This window comes from Ochotona princeps, chromosome 7 (genome assembly GCF_030435755.1).
Source record: "Ochotona princeps isolate mOchPri1 chromosome 7, mOchPri1.hap1, whole genome shotgun sequence".
NCBI classification, from domain to species: domain Eukaryota; kingdom Metazoa; phylum Chordata; class Mammalia; order Lagomorpha; family Ochotonidae; genus Ochotona; species Ochotona princeps.
Genome location: NC_080838.1, coordinates 42,924,636 through 42,942,800, shown reverse-complemented (window position 1 = coordinate 42,942,800; position 18,165 = coordinate 42,924,636). Strand labels below are relative to the sequence as shown.

At 42.0% G+C, this 18,165-nt stretch overlaps 1 protein-coding gene across 3 annotated transcripts in view; it reads right to left on the bottom strand.

Annotated features, from left to right (window-relative positions):
- Positions 1-8,512: 8,512 nt before the first annotated feature.
- Positions 8,513-18,165, bottom strand: part of TBCK (TBC1 domain containing kinase) — a 184,275-nt gene continuing 174,622 nt past the window's right edge. For all 3 annotated transcript variants that reach the window (XM_058666970.1, XM_058666971.1, XM_058666972.1), the window contains one exon: positions 8,513-9,116. In XM_058666970.1, the coding sequence (XP_058522953.1) occupies positions 9,006-9,116 (111 nt within the window). In that variant the 3' untranslated portion in view covers positions 8,513-9,005. The remainder of the gene's footprint in view (positions 9,117-18,165) is intronic.

The window sequence follows — 18,165 nt, the reverse complement described above, 5'->3', positions numbered from 1 at the left end:
AGTTTACTTTTGATGCAAAAATGTTTAGAAATTCCTGCAGTTTTCTGTGAACTTTTTGAAATTCCTTGTATTTTGTATTCTTGACATGTCTGGGGATTAAATGCTGACACTGGAACTCAAAGACTTTCTCAGAAGCTGCCATTATTTTGATTAAAGTGGGGGGCTGCGCATCCTCGACAGCGTTGCGTGAAGTGGGATTTACAATAGTTCAGGAGAGCTTCAGTGTACTTAGTGTCATGAAAGAAACATCCTTGAGAATGTGCAATGCCCGTCTCAATCATGAACACTGAACAAATGCCAACCAGCCCAAAACTCCAGTCTTTCCCCCTTTCCAACCTTCAAAGATCTGGGTAAGAAATTTGCGTACCACTTCAGGGAGGAAGGGAGGTGTCCCCTGACCCTGTGACGGCTGAGGCATAGCGTGGTCTTGAGGAGTGATGACATCATCACCACGTGGGGCTGAGGTATGTCAGGTGCAGAGTACGGGTATGGTATGAGAGGCTTTGGACTTTCGTGTGTTCCTTTGCTGTCTGTTCATTCGGTATTTAATTCATCATTTTTCCCCCAGATCCTAAAATCATCATTTATTTTTAGTTGGCAAGTAACAAAATGTGTAACCAATGATAATCACATAGAAATATAATCAGGCTTCACAATAAATGATCAGCAACTTTTGTTAAAGATTTATTTTACTCATTTGAAAGGTTTAGAGAGAGAGGGAGATACAGAGAAAATGTGCCATCCACCTGTTTGCTCCATAATGGCCACAATGACTGGGTCTGGGCCAGGCTGAAGCCAGGAGCTTCTTCCAAGTCTCCCAAGGGGGCACAGCAGCTCAAGCCCTGGGGCTATTTTATTTTTTTTTCTGTTTCCCAGGCATATTGTTAGCAGGGATCTGGACTAGAAATGGATCACCTGATGTCAAACCTGCACCCCTTTGGGATGCCAGTATAGCAGGTGGCAGCTTAATTTGCTACATCTCAGTCCCCACACCTCCTTTTTCTTCATCTTTTTTTAAGCTTCCATTAATGTACTGGATGGGACAAGCTAATTTAAAAGGCAACATATTTATAATTAACTTCATCATCAGTTCTATTTGATTGAACATAATTTGACAATAATTAATATTTTTGTAGTACTTTAGCTAAAAGGGCCAATTTTAAATTCATTTCAGAATTTTAGTTCATTTATAGGACGTTGAGTAGCAGAGGTTGCTGCTTGCGCTATCGTCATCTTAGAGTTTCTGTCAAGGCATCTGTCTTCTTTATCTTTGTAAGCCATTGCTGACATTTAAAATAGCAGTTAAAAACCCAGTAGGATTCATGGTGGAATAGCATTGCCAGAATTTATGCCAAAGTGAATTAGCTAAGATTTAGTTTATAAACATCATTCCCCTTTGCATTATTTATTTCACATGTACATACACATACATGTGTAGCTTACAAAAATATTTTTTAAAGATTTATTTTTTATTACAAAGTCAGATACACAGAGGAGCAACAGAAAGATCTGTCTGTTGATTCACTCTCCAACTGGTCGCAACTGACGGAGCTTAGCAGATCTGAAGCCAGGAGCCAGGAGCTTCTTCTGAGTCTCTCACATGGGTGCAGCGTCCCAAGGCCTTGGGCTCTCCTTGACTGCTTTCCTAGACCACAGGTAGGGAGCTGGTTGGGAAGCTGGACCGCCAGGATTAGAACCGGCACGTATAGGGGATCCTGGCATGCACAAAGCAAGGATTTTAGCTGCTAGGCTATCGTGCCGGATCCTACAAAAAAAATCAGTTTTGAAATGTATTTAAGTGTCCAATCAGTGCATTTTGATGTTGAGGAGTTTAGTGTTTTTTTTTAAGCTTTATTTTATTTTTATAGGAAAGTCATATATACAGAGAGGAGGAAAAACAGAGAGGAAGATCTTCTGTCCAATGATTCACTCTACAAGCAGCCACCATGGCCGGAACTGAGCTGATTAGGAACAGGGAGTCAGGAGCTTCATCTGGGTCTCCGATACAGATGCAGGGTCCCAAGGTTTTGGGCCGTCCTCGACTGCTTTTCCAGGCCACAAGCAGGGAGCTGGATGGGAAGCGGGGCTGCCAGGATTAGAACCGGTGCCCATATGGGATCCTGGTGCATGAAAGATGAGAATTTTAGCTGCTAGGCTACTGTACCGGGCCCAGGAGTTTAGTTTTTCTTTTAAAATAGTGATGAGTATCTACAGATGCCTTTATTTCTGAAATACAAACTAGTTTTTTTTTTTTCTTTGAGATGCTGTCCTATTTTCTTAGTATTCACACAGGGTAATTAGGCATTACCAAATAGAGCGATGTCTGATAAAATTTGGAACAGGAAAACGAAACCCCGATGCTTCTTTATAAGGATCAAATGGTGGCACAAGCCAGAATGTTTATCTGATATTCACACAGGTTGATACAAGAGAAATGTTGCAAATTAAAAGTAAACTATAATTCAGCAGAGCTGTGTGTTAATTGAGCTGTTCTAACCAAAGGGAGCCTGAATGTTTTTGACATTGTTTAGCCCCTATCAGATTGACTTGGTAAAACTAATTACTCAAACTAGCCTTCTGGTTCTAAATTAATCCTTGTGAAAACCATTTTTCCCTGCAAAGAGGTAAAAGGATAAAAATCTCAAAATGGATTTTGTCTGTTTCACCACGTGTCAGTCTGCTTTTCTACCACAGCCAATCCTTGGGAGGTCTACAGAACAGCAGTGCCAGGGCAGGCAGCAGGTGGGAGAGGACACTGCCGGGGTAACTTTGGGCATCTTGGCCGAGAGGGAAAAGGCTCAGAATAAGGAGTTGAATGTCACACTAGGCACACATGTAGTCAGATGTTTTATTGTCATACTTAATTGATGCTTTTGTATGAACATTGAGACTTAAGAAACACACTTTAACAGATATCTTTGAAAGGCAGAGTTACAGAGAGACAGAGGGAGAGGCCTAGGGATATTTTCCATCTGTTGGTTCACTCCTCAAATGATCCCCACAGCCAGGTCTGGGCCAGGTCAAAGTTAGGAGCCAGAAACTCTATCTGGGTCTTTGTTCTCTTGCTTTCCCAGGTGCGTTAGCAGGCAACTGAGTCAGAAATGGGGCATCTGTGACTCAAACTGGGGCTCATGTGGATTGCTGGCATCACAGGCACCAGCTAATCTGCAGCACCGACACCGTTCCCCGAGGGAAGAGATTGTGAAAAGATCTTCAGTAACCACGGGGGGAAAAAATTTCTTAGCTGGTTGTGGATCACCCTCTGTGTCACCTGACATTAATCCAGTGGTCATATTCCTTTTACGCCTTTCGAATCCTTAATGACCCGATGTGGAATCCATGACTATGAATGCACAATATATGGGGTTATTAATGATCTCACAAGATAATTTTAGAAAAGACAGATAATCTACCTTGATTATATATTAGTTGACTGATAACCTGAGAGCATAGAAAAAAGTATTTGTAAGTTAGCAAATGACCCAAATGATGTGTATTTACTTCTCTTTCATGGTTAATGGAACCAGAAAACTAGCCGTCACCTGGTCCATGAAGCCCACTACTCTGCCTCCCTTCTGGCTGGGAAACTGATGCAAGCATCTTTTCCAATCATTCAGAGCTGCTGTTATTTTAAGGTTGGGGGCCAGTTTTCACCTGTCTGAGCTTTACTGTAGACCTAAGGATCATGGTTATCCAAGTGGGCTTTTTCTTGGTAATGTCTTTTTTTTTTTTTTTTTAATTTTTTTATTTTTTTATTTTTTTTTTTAATTTTCTTTTTTTTAAATTTTATTTTTATTGCAAAGTCAGATATACAGAGAGGAGGAGAGACAGAGAAGAAGTAGAGCCGCCGGGACTAGAACCAGCGACCATATGGGATCCCAGCGCACTCCAGGCGAGGACCTCAGCCACCAGGCCACGCCACTGGGCCCTTCTTGGTAATGTCTTGAAGGCGAGAAAATAACTTAATCCACAGAATGAGTTCATGGAAATGATGATTCTACTCTCAGACTGGAATACTCAACTAAACTTGTTTTAGAAATCTATGAATTTGTAAACAGGATGAGAAGCTATGTGCTCTCTAAATTCAGTAGCATTTCCACATTATAGGGGCAATGACCAATTTAAACATTTTTATTGTTTCATTTTTGTATCCCATGTACCATATTCCACAGAGGGTGATCCAAAGTTGGCCTAGAGTTGTTGTGCAACGGGTCAAAATTGGTATCTTTACCTGTGTATGGGTACTTCAGCTTGTGTATTGATGAAATTAAAAGTATGAGTTTATTTTGATGCCAATTCAACTTTGAAATCCACACATACTGTGAACTTTCTTTGCATAAAAATAAACTCATCCTTAAGTCCCATTTTCCACACACTTTTTGAAGTGTTCTTATAATGAAGAAAAGAAAAATAGGTAGGAATTTGCAAAGATGGTTTGTAATTTTGAGTCTGCCTTTGACTGTTTACATTATCTTCACAAAACTCTTGGATTTTCCTTACTGTTTTTGAACAATAATGGCTGGACTGGATAGCCTTTAATATTCCTTTTACTGTCTTGATGTAAAATCTACAGATAATATAATGATTCTGGGATGGTTAAACCAATAAGGTACTAGTATTAATTACAGGCTCTCCAAAATTGGTAAAAGATATCAGAATAAAATGAGACCTGATTTGTGATATTTGACTATTTTTATAGTTTAAATTCCATGGATATGGCATATTGTAAGCTACCACTGTGAGGTCATTTGAGATTTGAGAAAATTTGGGCATAGTCATCTCTCAAGTCACAAAGAACCAGCACACTATAGGACATAATTACCAAATTCAGTACCCTAAGGGATGGAAAATATGCCAATATAATGGCGTAAAAAAGCTAGCAGTAGTGAAAATAAGTGTATTTCCAGAGTTAATGAGAAAATTTTCTTTCTACAGATTCTTTTAAGTTTGATGCTGTTGATCACATTAATGTCACCTTTTTTAAAGATTTTTTTTTAAAGATAAAGGATTGGAAAAATATTTATCTTATTTGTTGGAAAGGCAGATTTACAAAGGGAACTACAGACGAGAGAAAGTTCTTCTATTTGCTAGCTCACTTTCTAAATAGCAGCAAAGATTGAGTTGGTCTGCAGCCAGGAGCTTCCTCTGGGGCTCCCTGCAGAGTCCCAAGGCCTGGGGCCATCCTCCACTGCCTTTCCAGGCCGTAAGCATGGAGCTTACTTAGATGTGGAGCAGCCAGTACATGAACTGGTACCCATATGGGATGCTGGCACTCAAAGGTGGAGGGTAAGCCTGTTGAGACACAGGTCTATTGGCTTTTCAAAAAGAACATGGGCCATGTGTTTTTTTTAAAAAAGTCATTTCTAGGAATTTTGGAAATGTAATTTCTAATTGTTATTTATATAAAATGAACAATTTTCACATATTTCACATGTGAACATTTTCACATATATTAAGTAAAAATATCAGTATATAGTAAGCAGTAACGATAATTAAAAAGCCTACAACTCTTCAGGATATAAACAAAAGATTGTAAAGAATCAAATTGCAGGATGTCACCCTCACTCATACATTACAATTTTACCCCCCATACTCTATGTGTTAGTTATCATTGATCAGGAAAAACATATGATATTTGTCTTTTTGGTGACTAGCTTATTACACTAAGTATTTTTTTTTTAAGATTTTATTATTATTGGAAAGCCGGATAAACAGAGAGGAGGAGAGACAGAGAGGAAGATCTTCCATCCATTGTTTCACTCCCCAAGTGAGCTGCAACGGGCCAATGCGCGCCGATCCGATGCCGGGAACCAGGAACCTCCTCCGGGTCTCCCACGCGGGTGCAGGGTCCCAAAGCCTTGAGCCGTCCTCGACTGCTTTCCCAGGCCACAAGCAGGGAGCTGGATGGGAAGTGGAGCTGCCGGGATTAGAACCGGCGCCCATATGGGATCCCGGGGCTTTCAAGGCGAGGACTTTAGCTGCTAGGCCACACTGCCGGGCCCCTACACTAAGTATTCTGGATTCCAACTGATCGGTTTATAAAAAGGAAGATTTTATTCTTTGTGTCTCAGTCTACATACCACATTGTCTTTATCCAGTCATCAGCTGATGGGCACCTGGGTTGATTTCACGTCTTAGTTATTGTGAATTGAGCTGTTAAATACATGGAGGTACAGAAAACTCTCTTAGATGCTGATTTCATTTTGTCTGGATAAATTCCTAGGAGTGGGATGGCTGGGTCATATGGTAGATATGTTTTCAGATATTTGAGGAATCTCCATACTATCTGCCATTATGGTTGCACTAGTTTATGTTCCCACAAACAGCTGATTAGGGTTCCTCCCCTCCCCCCCATCCTTGCCAGCATTTATTCTCTGATTTCTGTGTATTAGCTATTTCAGAAATTGAATCAGTCAGTATGGCTAGAAGCATCATTTGAAATCTGATCTAATGTTTTAAATGCATTTGTTCTAACTCCAAGGTTAGTCTTAAGCCAAGAAAGGACATGACTCGGAGGATTAATGTAAAACATCCAGGACCCCTGGTGATCAGGAGCCTTGGTATCTGTCTGCTCACTGTTTATGGGTTAGAGTGAGCACACAAACGGAACACCATGATTTACAAGCTATGGTTAGTAAAACAGAAAATAGGCACCCAGAAAAGAATGAAAAAGTAAAGAATAACAATTCAAGACAAACCCTGGGCCTGAGGTCACAGCAGAAACCATGCATGTCACAAGCTATTTATAGAACACTGAATTGATCAAGATCCACACTCACTCTTCACAAGCACCTATTCTAAGACCTCACCAAGAAAATCACTCAGGACAGATATACATGTGAGCTTTGAAAACTTGATTACCTTTCCAGTAATTTACAATGTGTACTATTTGCAGTACATGAGATAAAACTAGCTTACAAATCTAAAAGTTGCATCAGTTCAATTTTACGATTTTACCATTTTCACACAAAATCTAAGATGGTAATTATGAGGGATGTTTGTCATTGAATGCTCAAACTGAAAAATAGCACAAATATAATTTTCTATTCTTTGGCCTGATGGATAGTTATCAATGGAAACATCAGAAGGCCCAAGATGTCTTCTTCTATCCCAATGTGCACTTCACAACCCCAGTTCCCAGGCCTGGACCAGTACATACCATCCCAGGGCAGGAATGAGCTGTGCCTTGCAGGTCCTCTTCATTTCAAGAAATTTCCTTCTCTCAATCTTGGATAAGTATTAGACATTTTTAATATTCTTTCCAAATGTAGCATTTTATGTTTTGCAAAAGGGTGCAAAAAGCTTGGCTTATGTTGTTAGGAATTATCTAATTTGATTTCTTGATCAAATTTCATATCTGGACATAAATTTAGAAATTCTTTATTCACTGAATTGATTATCTAATTTACTCATATATAATTAGATACTAGATGAGTGAGGCAGTTTTAAAAAACTACCATGGGCTCTGTCTCCTCCAGTCAGATTCTAACTTCCCTAGAGATTCAATTTCCTTTTATATTAAATGGAAATATTCAATGTAGTGGGTTGCTAAAGGTAACAAGACAGACAATATGGTCTCTGACCTTCTCAATAAAAAGGTAGATGCAAAGATTACAAAATAAGTAACAATGATAACAAATCTTTGATCCAGCAGGTTGGGTTGGGGTGTCTACTGAATTTTCCTACCTCAATAGCCTTAACATTGAATAGAAATATACATTACGGATTAATGACAACTTTCTAGTTTAAACAAAATTGAAGATACTCAAACAATATATAAGATACCTATTTTCCAGATTTCTGAAATGGGAACACATTTTATAATTGATGGCATATTAGTTTATTATATTTTATCTTCATGGCATATATAATTTTGATATATCTTAGAGTCAATGAAGTACAGTAGTTAAATTCTAAAATCCTATGGAAGAGGATGAGTCTGTCCCTTGGGGTGTTTTTGTCTTCCTACACAGCAGTGCGTTTTCAGCTGGGGCAGTTGCATCCAACCAAACAGTATATTCTGATTTCCTTCCATGTGTAGGATGCAGCAAAGTTCCCAAGTTCTCACCCATGATTGTGTGAGCAGAAGAAATTCACGCAACTCCTGGGCATGTGCCCTTGAAGGATAGTGGCAAGCCTCCCTTCTTCTTTTCTCTTTGCTTCTATTTCTTTCCCTGCTTTCTCTCTGAAGCCCTTCTTACATGTAGATGTGATGATGAGAGCTGAGTAGCCACTTTCATCCATGAGATGGGAGCCCTGTAGCATGGCTGGTAAAGTGATTAGACAGTGTAACGACAGAAACCACCCTAATAGCCCTGGGCTGACTATTAGCCTGACTAAAGCCAGTGCACTTGTTTAAGCCGCTATTTTTGGTTTCTCGGCCATAGGAGCTCAACTAACGTCCCACTTAACATGGATGGTTTCTGAATTTCACTTTTTTTGGGACTAAACTACTACTTTTTCATGCAGTTGGCCAAACTACTCCCTCTGCACACACCGACACAGTCACAGACACACTGTAACAACACTTAGATTTATTTATGAGGAATGCACTGTGGATAACTTCTTAATGTTCTCCATGGAAAGAGGCCTTCGACCCCCATTAAGTCTGTATTTCTGAGTGATGCATGACTGGGACTGCTGTTCACTGCGATGCAGAGCAGCCTTCTCAGTGCAACTGGGGTTTCTTGATAGCGCAAATCTGTCATGTCAGCTGAATTCCTCTGGCTTCATGTGGCAGTGTGGTAAAAATGCATGCTCTGATTTCACTGTTAAGAAAATTCTTTTGGCATACATGTGCAGTCAAGTTTCTTGCCAGGATAGTTGACTATTTGAGTCATGAGATATAAAAAAGATTTGTGACAATGCTTTCTGGAAATGCAACAATCTGGATGTCTGGTTCTGTCGTGGCTGGTGTGGCTCGGGAGGGCTGTGCTGTCGCGTGCTGCTGCCACTCTGTCCTCTGGCATGCTTGGGATGCCACTGCATGTTATACACCAGGCTCTTCATATCTGAGGCGATGGCACGGTGAGCAGGCCTGTTGGCTTGATCTTATTAATGCCACCATCCAGAATACAGATCCGTGGGTATTTCATCTTCACAAGATGAGCTGCAAACTGGAAAGAGAAAGACCATATTTATAGAGGGTGTACAAAAGAGCTGTGCAACTCTGGTATTTCTAGATTATGACAGTCATACCACCGAATATTACTGCTATCACCGCTGGGTGAATAAGGCATGCCTTGAGTTTAATATATGTTAAATCACTGGTATATGTTGACAAACCAGCTCCTTAGTGCAACATAACAAATTTTTTGCTTTCATTCTCTTTTAAAGGTAATAGATATACATGATATGAAAATCAAATTCAGTATCAAAGGATATAGCATGAGGGTTCAACTTTTCTCAACTTGATTCCCAATCTCTCTACAGGTCATTAATGTTTTATAAATCCTTCCATGTTAAACATTAAAACAAACTGAAGTCTGTTTGATATGATTTGATAGTATGGTCAGCTTATGGGTTACTTCAGTTTCATGCACAGTATCCCAGGGAGGGCCCACAAGTAAGCTGTAGCATTTTTTGCAGCTATCACAATCAATATTTTGAGGCTATCACCTTGGAATCCTCCTAGGTGCCTGACACAGTCAGGCCTGCTGTAATCAGTCGCCACATGCACCTCTCTCTGCACTAGCCTCCACTTACCCAGTCTGTGCCTCCAGGAGCGAGCAGGCCTGAATTCTTGTCTATCCTGATATATAAAGCATCATCCTGCTTTATGACTCAGAGCTATGTTCAAGTAGGTCACTCTGTTGGAAACATGCTCCATTCTCCCCAGTTCCTAACTCGCTTTCTGTTCTTCAGTAGTCACCTTCCTTCTCCCTGCCCATTTGTTTTCCTACTGAGGCACTTCCTTCTCTAGGAGCCAAGTCCCCCTTACGGTCCCTGCATCTTAGCCTCTAATATTTCTTGTGTGCAACTCTTTGCCCATATGGTAAATTACCAATTTAATAGACTCCTATACAAACTGTAAACTCCTCAAGGGCAGTGCCTGGGCGGTAGCCTAGTGGCTAAAGTCCTTGTCTTGCATGTACCAGGACCCCATATGGGCGCTGATTCATGTCCTGGTTGTTCCGCTTCCCATCCAGCTCCCTGCTTGTGGAGTGGGAAATCAGTTGAGGATGACCCAAAGCTTTGGGACCCTGCAGCCATGTGGGAGACCCAGAAGAAGTTCCTGGCTCCTGGCTTCAGATTGGCTAAGCTCTGGTCATTGTAGTCCCTTAGGGAGTGAAGCAGCAGATGGAAGAGCTTTCTTTCTGTGTCTCCTTTTCTCTCAATAAAAGTAAGTAAATCTTAAAAAAACACAAAAAACCTCAAGGACAGTGATTCTGCATTATTATTATTATTATGCTAATGTATGGCTCATGGAAGAAGGGATGAATACATAAGGGGTCCACAAAAACTTCACAGAGAAAGCATATTGTGTGGAAAAAAAACCTTAATGATTGTAATTTGATTTTCCCACAAATTTTTTGACTTTCATATGTTTGGACTAAACTAAACAATGATAAATGACTGTAACGAGGAACACAAAGTAAATACATCTGTTTATTGACTGTGTTCTACTTATATTCTTTCTCCTTGGAAGTGTGTCATTCCTCCTTGGGTACTGGAATCCTCTAGTTCTTACCAATTACTATGTAAAAAACTTGAAGTCCAATCATGGAAAATGAAGAATTCCCTCTAACAGAGCCATTGCTTTTTTTTTTTTTTTTGTAAGTTTAACCATGAACTTCGAAGGCAGCAGTGAAAATTTTAGGGCTGAAAGAATCTGCTGAGTGGCTTGATAAGTTCAAGGCGTCACCCCTGGAGATCGTGCTGTACTGATCTGGGGCTCGGGAAAGTGTATTCTTAACAAGCACCTATGGTTCTAAACAGGGAATCCACTTTGGAAAAATAGCCTTAAGTTGAAGGGATAAAGGTACTAGTTAGCAGGCCGGGGCTGCTGCACTGGGATCTGGGCGAACTTTAGAACAACTCACAAGCGGTTTGCTATGCTGCAGCAACAGTATCTTCTAAATCATCCTTTGCAGCACCTTGAGATGCAAATGCCTGCTCCTGTATCAGATCCTGCCCTCGGAGAGCTACCACATGGAAATTCTGAGTACTGATTAATGCTGCCTAGGGGGCCCGGCGGCGTGGCCTAGCGGCTAAAGTCCTCGCCTTGAAAGCCCCGGGATCCCATATGGACGCCGGTTCTAATCCCGGCAGCTCCACTTCCCGTCCAGCTCCCTGCTTGTGGCCTGGGAAAGCAGTCGAGGACGGCCCAAGGCTTTGGGACCCTGCACCCGCGTGGGAGACCTGGAAGAGGTTCCTGGTTCCCGGCATCGGATTGGCACGTACTGCCCGTTGTGGCTCACTTGGGGAGTGAATCATCGGATGGAGGATCTTCCTCTCTGTCTCTGCTCCTCTCTGTATATCCGGCTTTCCAATAATAATAAAATCTTTTAAAAAAAAAAAAACCCTATGTTAATGCTGCCTAGGAACAGTGCCCTTGGTTTTCAAAGGTGTCAGGTGGACTAGGTGGGTTGGTCTTCATCTTCTCGCTGTGTACTCCTCTTGGAAGTCCAGTCCTCCAGAATGGAGGCAGCACATTCATGTGGCCCGAGTCCTGGGTTGGCAGCACAGTCCACGGTACCCTATCATTACTGAGACTTCTTGGCTGCATCTGCTACAGGCAGCGTACAATTACCATGTAGGCTGGAATTCTAAGATAAACATAGCATTACTCAGAAGGCCTTGTGGATATGTGGTCGCAGCTTTCAGAACTTTCCAAACACTGTGGCAGTCAAAATGGGCAAAGAAGGACTTACTGTACAGTTGACTGATCTCTTTTAAATTATGCTGCAGTTTAATTTCTGTTATTGTAAGGAGGGGCATAACAACGAGGCTGCTGCTGAGCTGGAAAACAGGAATAGCAACGAGACGAAGGGAGCAACTGGGCTTGCTGCTATGTGGGAGGTCTAAAAGAAAGCAGACGTGGAGTACAAGAAGATGGTGACTGCTTAGATGTCTTTTTAAGAAGAAAAGCTGTGCTTAAGCAATGTTGAGACTGTGAGCTCGCCTGCTCTGCTCCTGTTTCAGGCTCCAGTTACGCCTGTGAACCGTGGGCCCTGAGCGGGGAAAGCACACTGAGTCCTTCCCACTCTCGCCACGGAAACAGCTCTCCTTCTGCACGTGGGGGTTTACTTGGTGAATCACTGATCAGGCATTTCCTTGAGCACCTACTAAGTACAGCCACTGGTTTGGTTTTTTGAGTGTTTACAGTTCAGTGGATGGGGAGACAGTAATGTAAAACATGACATGGCACGGGTATTACAAAAGCACAGGCTTATGGTGCTTGGCAGTTCAGTTTCTAAACTAAGAAAGTGTTGGGGGAGCCTTTTACAATTCTGTTTGCTAGTTCTGCTGCCCTCTCTTGTTCCATCTATTCCTTGTGAGTTATACCTCCTGCACGGAACAAGAACCCAGGGGTGATGGGCAGAGCTGTACGCTGATCTCATGGTAGCTTCTGTGGCTGTAGCATGAGAGCCAGGGAGCAGGAAAGGGCTGTGACGTGCTGCTGTGTTACGTCACTAGTAAAGCAAAGTCCATCACAGCTGGAGAAGGCGGAAGGACGTGGTGGGGGACTGGCCTTTGCTCTTTCTCTAACGGCAGCTCAGGGAGCAAACCAGGGAGGCCTGGGCTTTGGGAGAGAGCTGCCGTGTATGGAATGGGGACTCCGCATGCAAATCACACATCTAGCCTTAGTGCTGTCCTTGAGGGAAGGAGTGAGACCAGAATTATTCGTGGCCTTTCAGTACACCACAGTTCTCACGGCCCTCCCAGACCAGTAGCAAGGAGAACCTCTCAGAATACAGCCTTGACATCAGCTGCATTAATTTTTAAAAAAGATTTGAAAGGAAGACTAGGAGGCAGACCCTCTTCTGTTCACTGCCCAAGTGGCTGTGATGACCATAGCTGAGCTAGGCTGAAACCAGGAGCCACGTCCACCGTCTGCGACTGCCATGTGTTGGCAGGGACTGCACTCACTCTGCCCAGGAGCTTCAGCAGGGAGCAAGGTCGGAAGCAGTGTTTTAACCGATGCCCCAAAGTGGGGTATGGGTGCTGCAAATGGCAGCTTTCCATGTTGTGTCTCAATGCCCTTCCCACTTAATTTTTTAAAGGCTCCCCAAATAATCTAATATGTAGTCAGTATTAAGACGTTGATTAGATTATGGCATTCATTCAAAGGTCAGTTTGGTGTGGGACCTCAAACTGCTATTCTTAGTGTGTTCCTGTATGTACAGAAAGCCGCTTTGCCTCAGGGGAGGTTACTGTCTTGGCAGGGCTGGAAACTGAAAGCAAGTCCTATGAGGAGTTCCTCAAACTGCACGACCACTAACATGTGAAGGGCAGCAGCCCATGTGGACTTGGCAGAACCTGGCAGTTGCTGGAACAGGACTTGGGGACTTGCAGATGGTGCTGCTTGTGGGCAGTACTCCCCCAGGGAGAAGGCAGAGCTCTTGCAGTTGTATCATTCCTCTGGGTCTTCAGACCTGGTGTTGGCATTTATTTCAAGGAGTTGCATAGGTACTCCTCCAAACAGAAGTGTCTGAACGTGGCAGGCTCTTGGGGATACCGCTTCATCTTGTTTTCTCTTTCTCTTACATCTTAGCTTGGAATAAAGAGTGGCTGGCATGTCTACCCAGAGGAAGCTAAGCTCTGGTTTAACAACAGTGAGTGGAGGAAGGAATCTTTGAGCGGCCACAGTAGTGCAGGTTAACTAAGGCCAAGGCATTAAGCTGAGGAAAGCTGGAGTTCAAGGGTAACAGAGACGGGGATCACGCCATCTCTCGGTCCTAGGTTGTTGGAAGAGCTCACAGGAGCTGCAGGGAACTGAGAAAACGCCCACCTTTCCAACACTTCAGGGAATGAGCACATAGGCGGACAGTAAAGTGAGTCTGAAGTTCATGTTGGAGACAGAGTGGCAGGAATTGACCAAGACCCTGGCAGTCCTCAGACAGTGAAGTCTTCTATTTTATCTGTCCGCTCCTTTCCCTCCATATAACGATGCACTTTGGGTATGGAAGTGCTCTTTTTGGTTAGGTATGGTACTGAAATAAGGGAACTAGCATGGATCCCATCAGGAGAAGCGATGGTGCTCTCTGTCTTACGTTTGTGGAGTTGGTGCTAGTCTCATGCATTCTCTCTACCCTCTGCAATGTTGAAAATGACACTGAGCATTTTCTGTGTCCAAGGCTAGGCTTACATGTCACACAAATAATATCCATGGGTCCGGTGCAGTAGCCTAGTAGCCACAGTCCTCACCTTGAATATACCGGGATCCCATATGAGCACCAGTTCTAATCCTGGTGGCCCTGCTTCCCATCCGGCTCCCTGCTTGTGGCCTGAGAAAGGAGTTGAGGACAGCCTAAAGCCTTGGGACTCTGCACCCGCATGGGAGACCTAGAGGAGGCTCCTCGCTCCTGGTTTCGGATTAGCTCAGCTCCGGCTGTTGTGCCCACTTGGGGAGTGAATCAACAGATGGAAGACCTTCCTCTCTGTCTCCCCTCTTTGTATTTCTGACTTTCCAATAAATAATTAAAATCTTAAATTATGCTGCTGTTTCTAGTTTGGTCAATGAGAGAATCTGGGCGATTTCCATGTGGAGTATAATGCAAACATCAATAAAAGTAACTAAAAACAGTCTTGTTCTGATATTGAGATTTTCGGGATCATGACTACAAGTCTGATGAGTAGAGCAAATTTCCCACCTCAGTGATCTCAACGGGAAACGTCAGAGCTATGACAAGGACTAGTAGCAATGATCTAATACTCCACTAATCCCTCTTGATTATATAGCTAAATATAGCTACATATATTTTTCTCTAATTCTTACTCTGTTCAGCCCATGACTGTGTGTCAGTTTTTTTGCATCAAGATCTTTTATAATTTTATTTCAGTAATAGTGCTGCACAGGTGTGAACTGGCTGTCACAGAGGCAGCATCTAACAATTAGGTAGTGATTGCTTTATTTTTTGATTTCACTCACAGAGGTGAAACCAGCAGGAGGGCAGGGGCAAGGAGGTAACTACAAGGTCAGTGATCATTTCACAGTCCACAGAGGCACCTGTGGCAAGGAAGGGTCAGACAGGACAGTGTAGGGTACTGGGTTAGACATACTGAAGTCTTCCTTTTGCTGCCATGAGAGTTTGGGAAATTTACCAACACAAGAAGTGTACTTCTCATAGTCCTGGGGGCTGGAGTGTCCAAGAGTAAATGGCCAGATCTGGGGAGGGCCAGTGTGACGGCACAATGTAGAAGGACAAGGGAGTGTGTATGTGACAGAGCTGGGGAGGGACTGTGTGACGTCACAATGTGGAAGGACAAGGGAGTGTGCTTGTGACAGAGCTGGGGAGGGACTATGTGGGATCACAACGTAACAGAGGACAAGGGAGTGTGTATGTGCCAGAGCTGGGGAGGGCCAGTGTGACGTCACAATGTAGGACAAGGGAGTATGTATGTGACAGCTGGGGAGGGCCAGTGTGACATCACAATGTAGCAGAGGACAAGCGAGTGTGTACATGATAGATCTAGGGAGGGCCTGTGTGGCATCACAATGTGGAACTATGCAATAAGGAAAAAATGTATGAACGTTTACAAGAAAAGCCATTACATGGTTGAAGCTTTCTGATACATGTTTATTTCACAGGTATCTATTTTATTGGTGCTAATATATTTAGAACCCATGCTATGGTATAGTTCAATCTTGTCTAACAAGGAGGATTATAATGAACTTAAAAACTTATTTACACACAGGGAATCGATTTCATGTGTTTCACAGAAACATTTTTAAGAACATAATAATACTTTCTCCTTTTCCTCCTGCACACCTATTTCTTTATGCTCTCTATTCTTGATGACACACTTCCAAATATAACCACAAGCTCAGTCGTCCACTCAAGAATTGAACAAGCAGTAAGTAGACCACTGCCCCTCCTGAGTACAGACAAGGGCTGGAAACAACCAAATTCAACATGTCCATTTCATTCACACTCATTACTTTTTTTACACTCTATATATTAGTTACCACAAATCGGAACATATTTGTCTTTTCAAAGTGGGCTCATTTCACCAGCATAGTGGCCTCCAACTCTATCTATTTTGTTTTGAAAGATAATTTTTTTTTTCATGACCGGCTAGTATTCTGGTATAAATACCTTTCAACCAAGTTGTTTCTATATATTTTGGAAGCAAGACATTGAGGTGGAGAAATCATGACAATCATTGGGGTGCTAATAAAACTGTGTTCTTAACTTGGGTGTTATGAGTGTGATAACAAAATACGCATGATCTGGACACAAGTATGTTTTTTGGTATGTAAATTGTATCTTAAAAATATTTTGGAAAAAACAGCATGCAAGTAACGATAATGTCATAATAAATCGATGTTCCATTTCCATTTAGCTCATGTTACATCAATGTCCTCTTCTTGCTCCACCCCATCCAATCACAGGTGTTCACACTCACTGATCAAAGCCCACATCCTGTGAATGATGGATGCCACAATTTTAAGTCTCCTTTCGTGTACAGGCTTGTTCTATCCCTGTCCTTTCTTTGCAAGAAGCCTATTTTCTAAAATTCTCTCCAATCAGATCTTTGTCTCTATCCTGCCACTAAAATAGTTTTATTAACCTTTGCCTTGCCACTTGATCAATTCCAGCCTCTGAGAGTCTGAGTCTCCTTTAGAAACTGGCATCATCTGGCATATCTTCCTCCTCTCAAAACTCCCCTCCACTAGAGCGCTGCCTCAGCTGCCTGCGGGCCTCCACCTGCACCAGCTGCACCTGTTACCCACTGTGTGGGGTTTCGTGTGTGCTCACCCCTGCCTGCTGCCTTAGTCCTGGCAACTTTTTTTTTTTAAACTGTATCCATTTCCATAGTGATTTCATTTGGTCCCTTGCTTTAAGTCTCCTCAGTGCCCTGATGACCCTAAATTTATGGTTTTAACCTCTCTCCTGAACTCTAAGCTCATCAATCTGCTTCCCCACCATCTTTGAGGCACTGGGATCCAAACAGATTTCTCAAACTTCACAGATTTAAACAGAGACACTTGATTCCCACTGTATGTCTAGCTCAACCCCTTGAGATCTTCCTTGTCACCAGCAAATGACAACTCCATTTTTCTGGTTATTGAAGCAACATGCTTGAGTAAATTTCTCCTTTTTTCTATTAACATTATTATTCAGCTTCTAACCTTCAAAACATAATTAAAATGTGACCACGTCTCATCACTTGCAATATCATTATGTTAACCTGAGTGACCATTATTTCTTGTCTGCATCATTGTTAAACCTTCCGGAAGACCTCCGCTGCTTCCATCCTTGGCCTGTTCCTCACATAAAGAGTAAACCTTTTAACAGTATAAATCAGATTATTTTCTTTTTTTCAGAAGCACTTTAATGGTCTCTTGTTTTCTGCAAAATCTGATGTCTTTAGTGTGTTCTAGGAAGTCCTGCAACATCTGCAGATCGTTTGCTCACATTTTTAGCCTTTTTAATTCTATATGGCAACCAGACATTAATTTAAAACAAAAATCAGATTATGTAAAATCCTTTGTTCACATCTTCCAAAGCAGTGCTTTGCTAAGGAGCCAACAAAAGTTTCCTCCTTCTACCTTATTTTTATTTCAACATTTACAACGACTTGACATAGGCAGATAAGTGTTTATTCCCTGACGATCTTCATGAAAGTAGACTATTTTCCCAATTACTACTACTCCAATTGCATAAAACAGTGTCCAATAATACTTGCTCCAATATCTGCTGATTATCATATCTGTTCTCTCAACAAATAATTTTTGAGCATCTTCTGTATGTCAACCATTAGGCTAGGTGTTCATTAGGAGAGATGACTGAGAGATTATTTCCAGTGGAGAAGACAGAAAGAATTTAGGGCAAATTATAAGAACACTCATTTAATTCTATGAGTTATTTTCCTGTAACAGGAATAAGAGTTGAAAAAGGCAAGACAATTTAGATCTTTTAATGCGTACCTATAATAAAACCCACTCAAAATCTGTGATGATGAAATATACAAAAATAGAAATGAGCACTTGTGCGG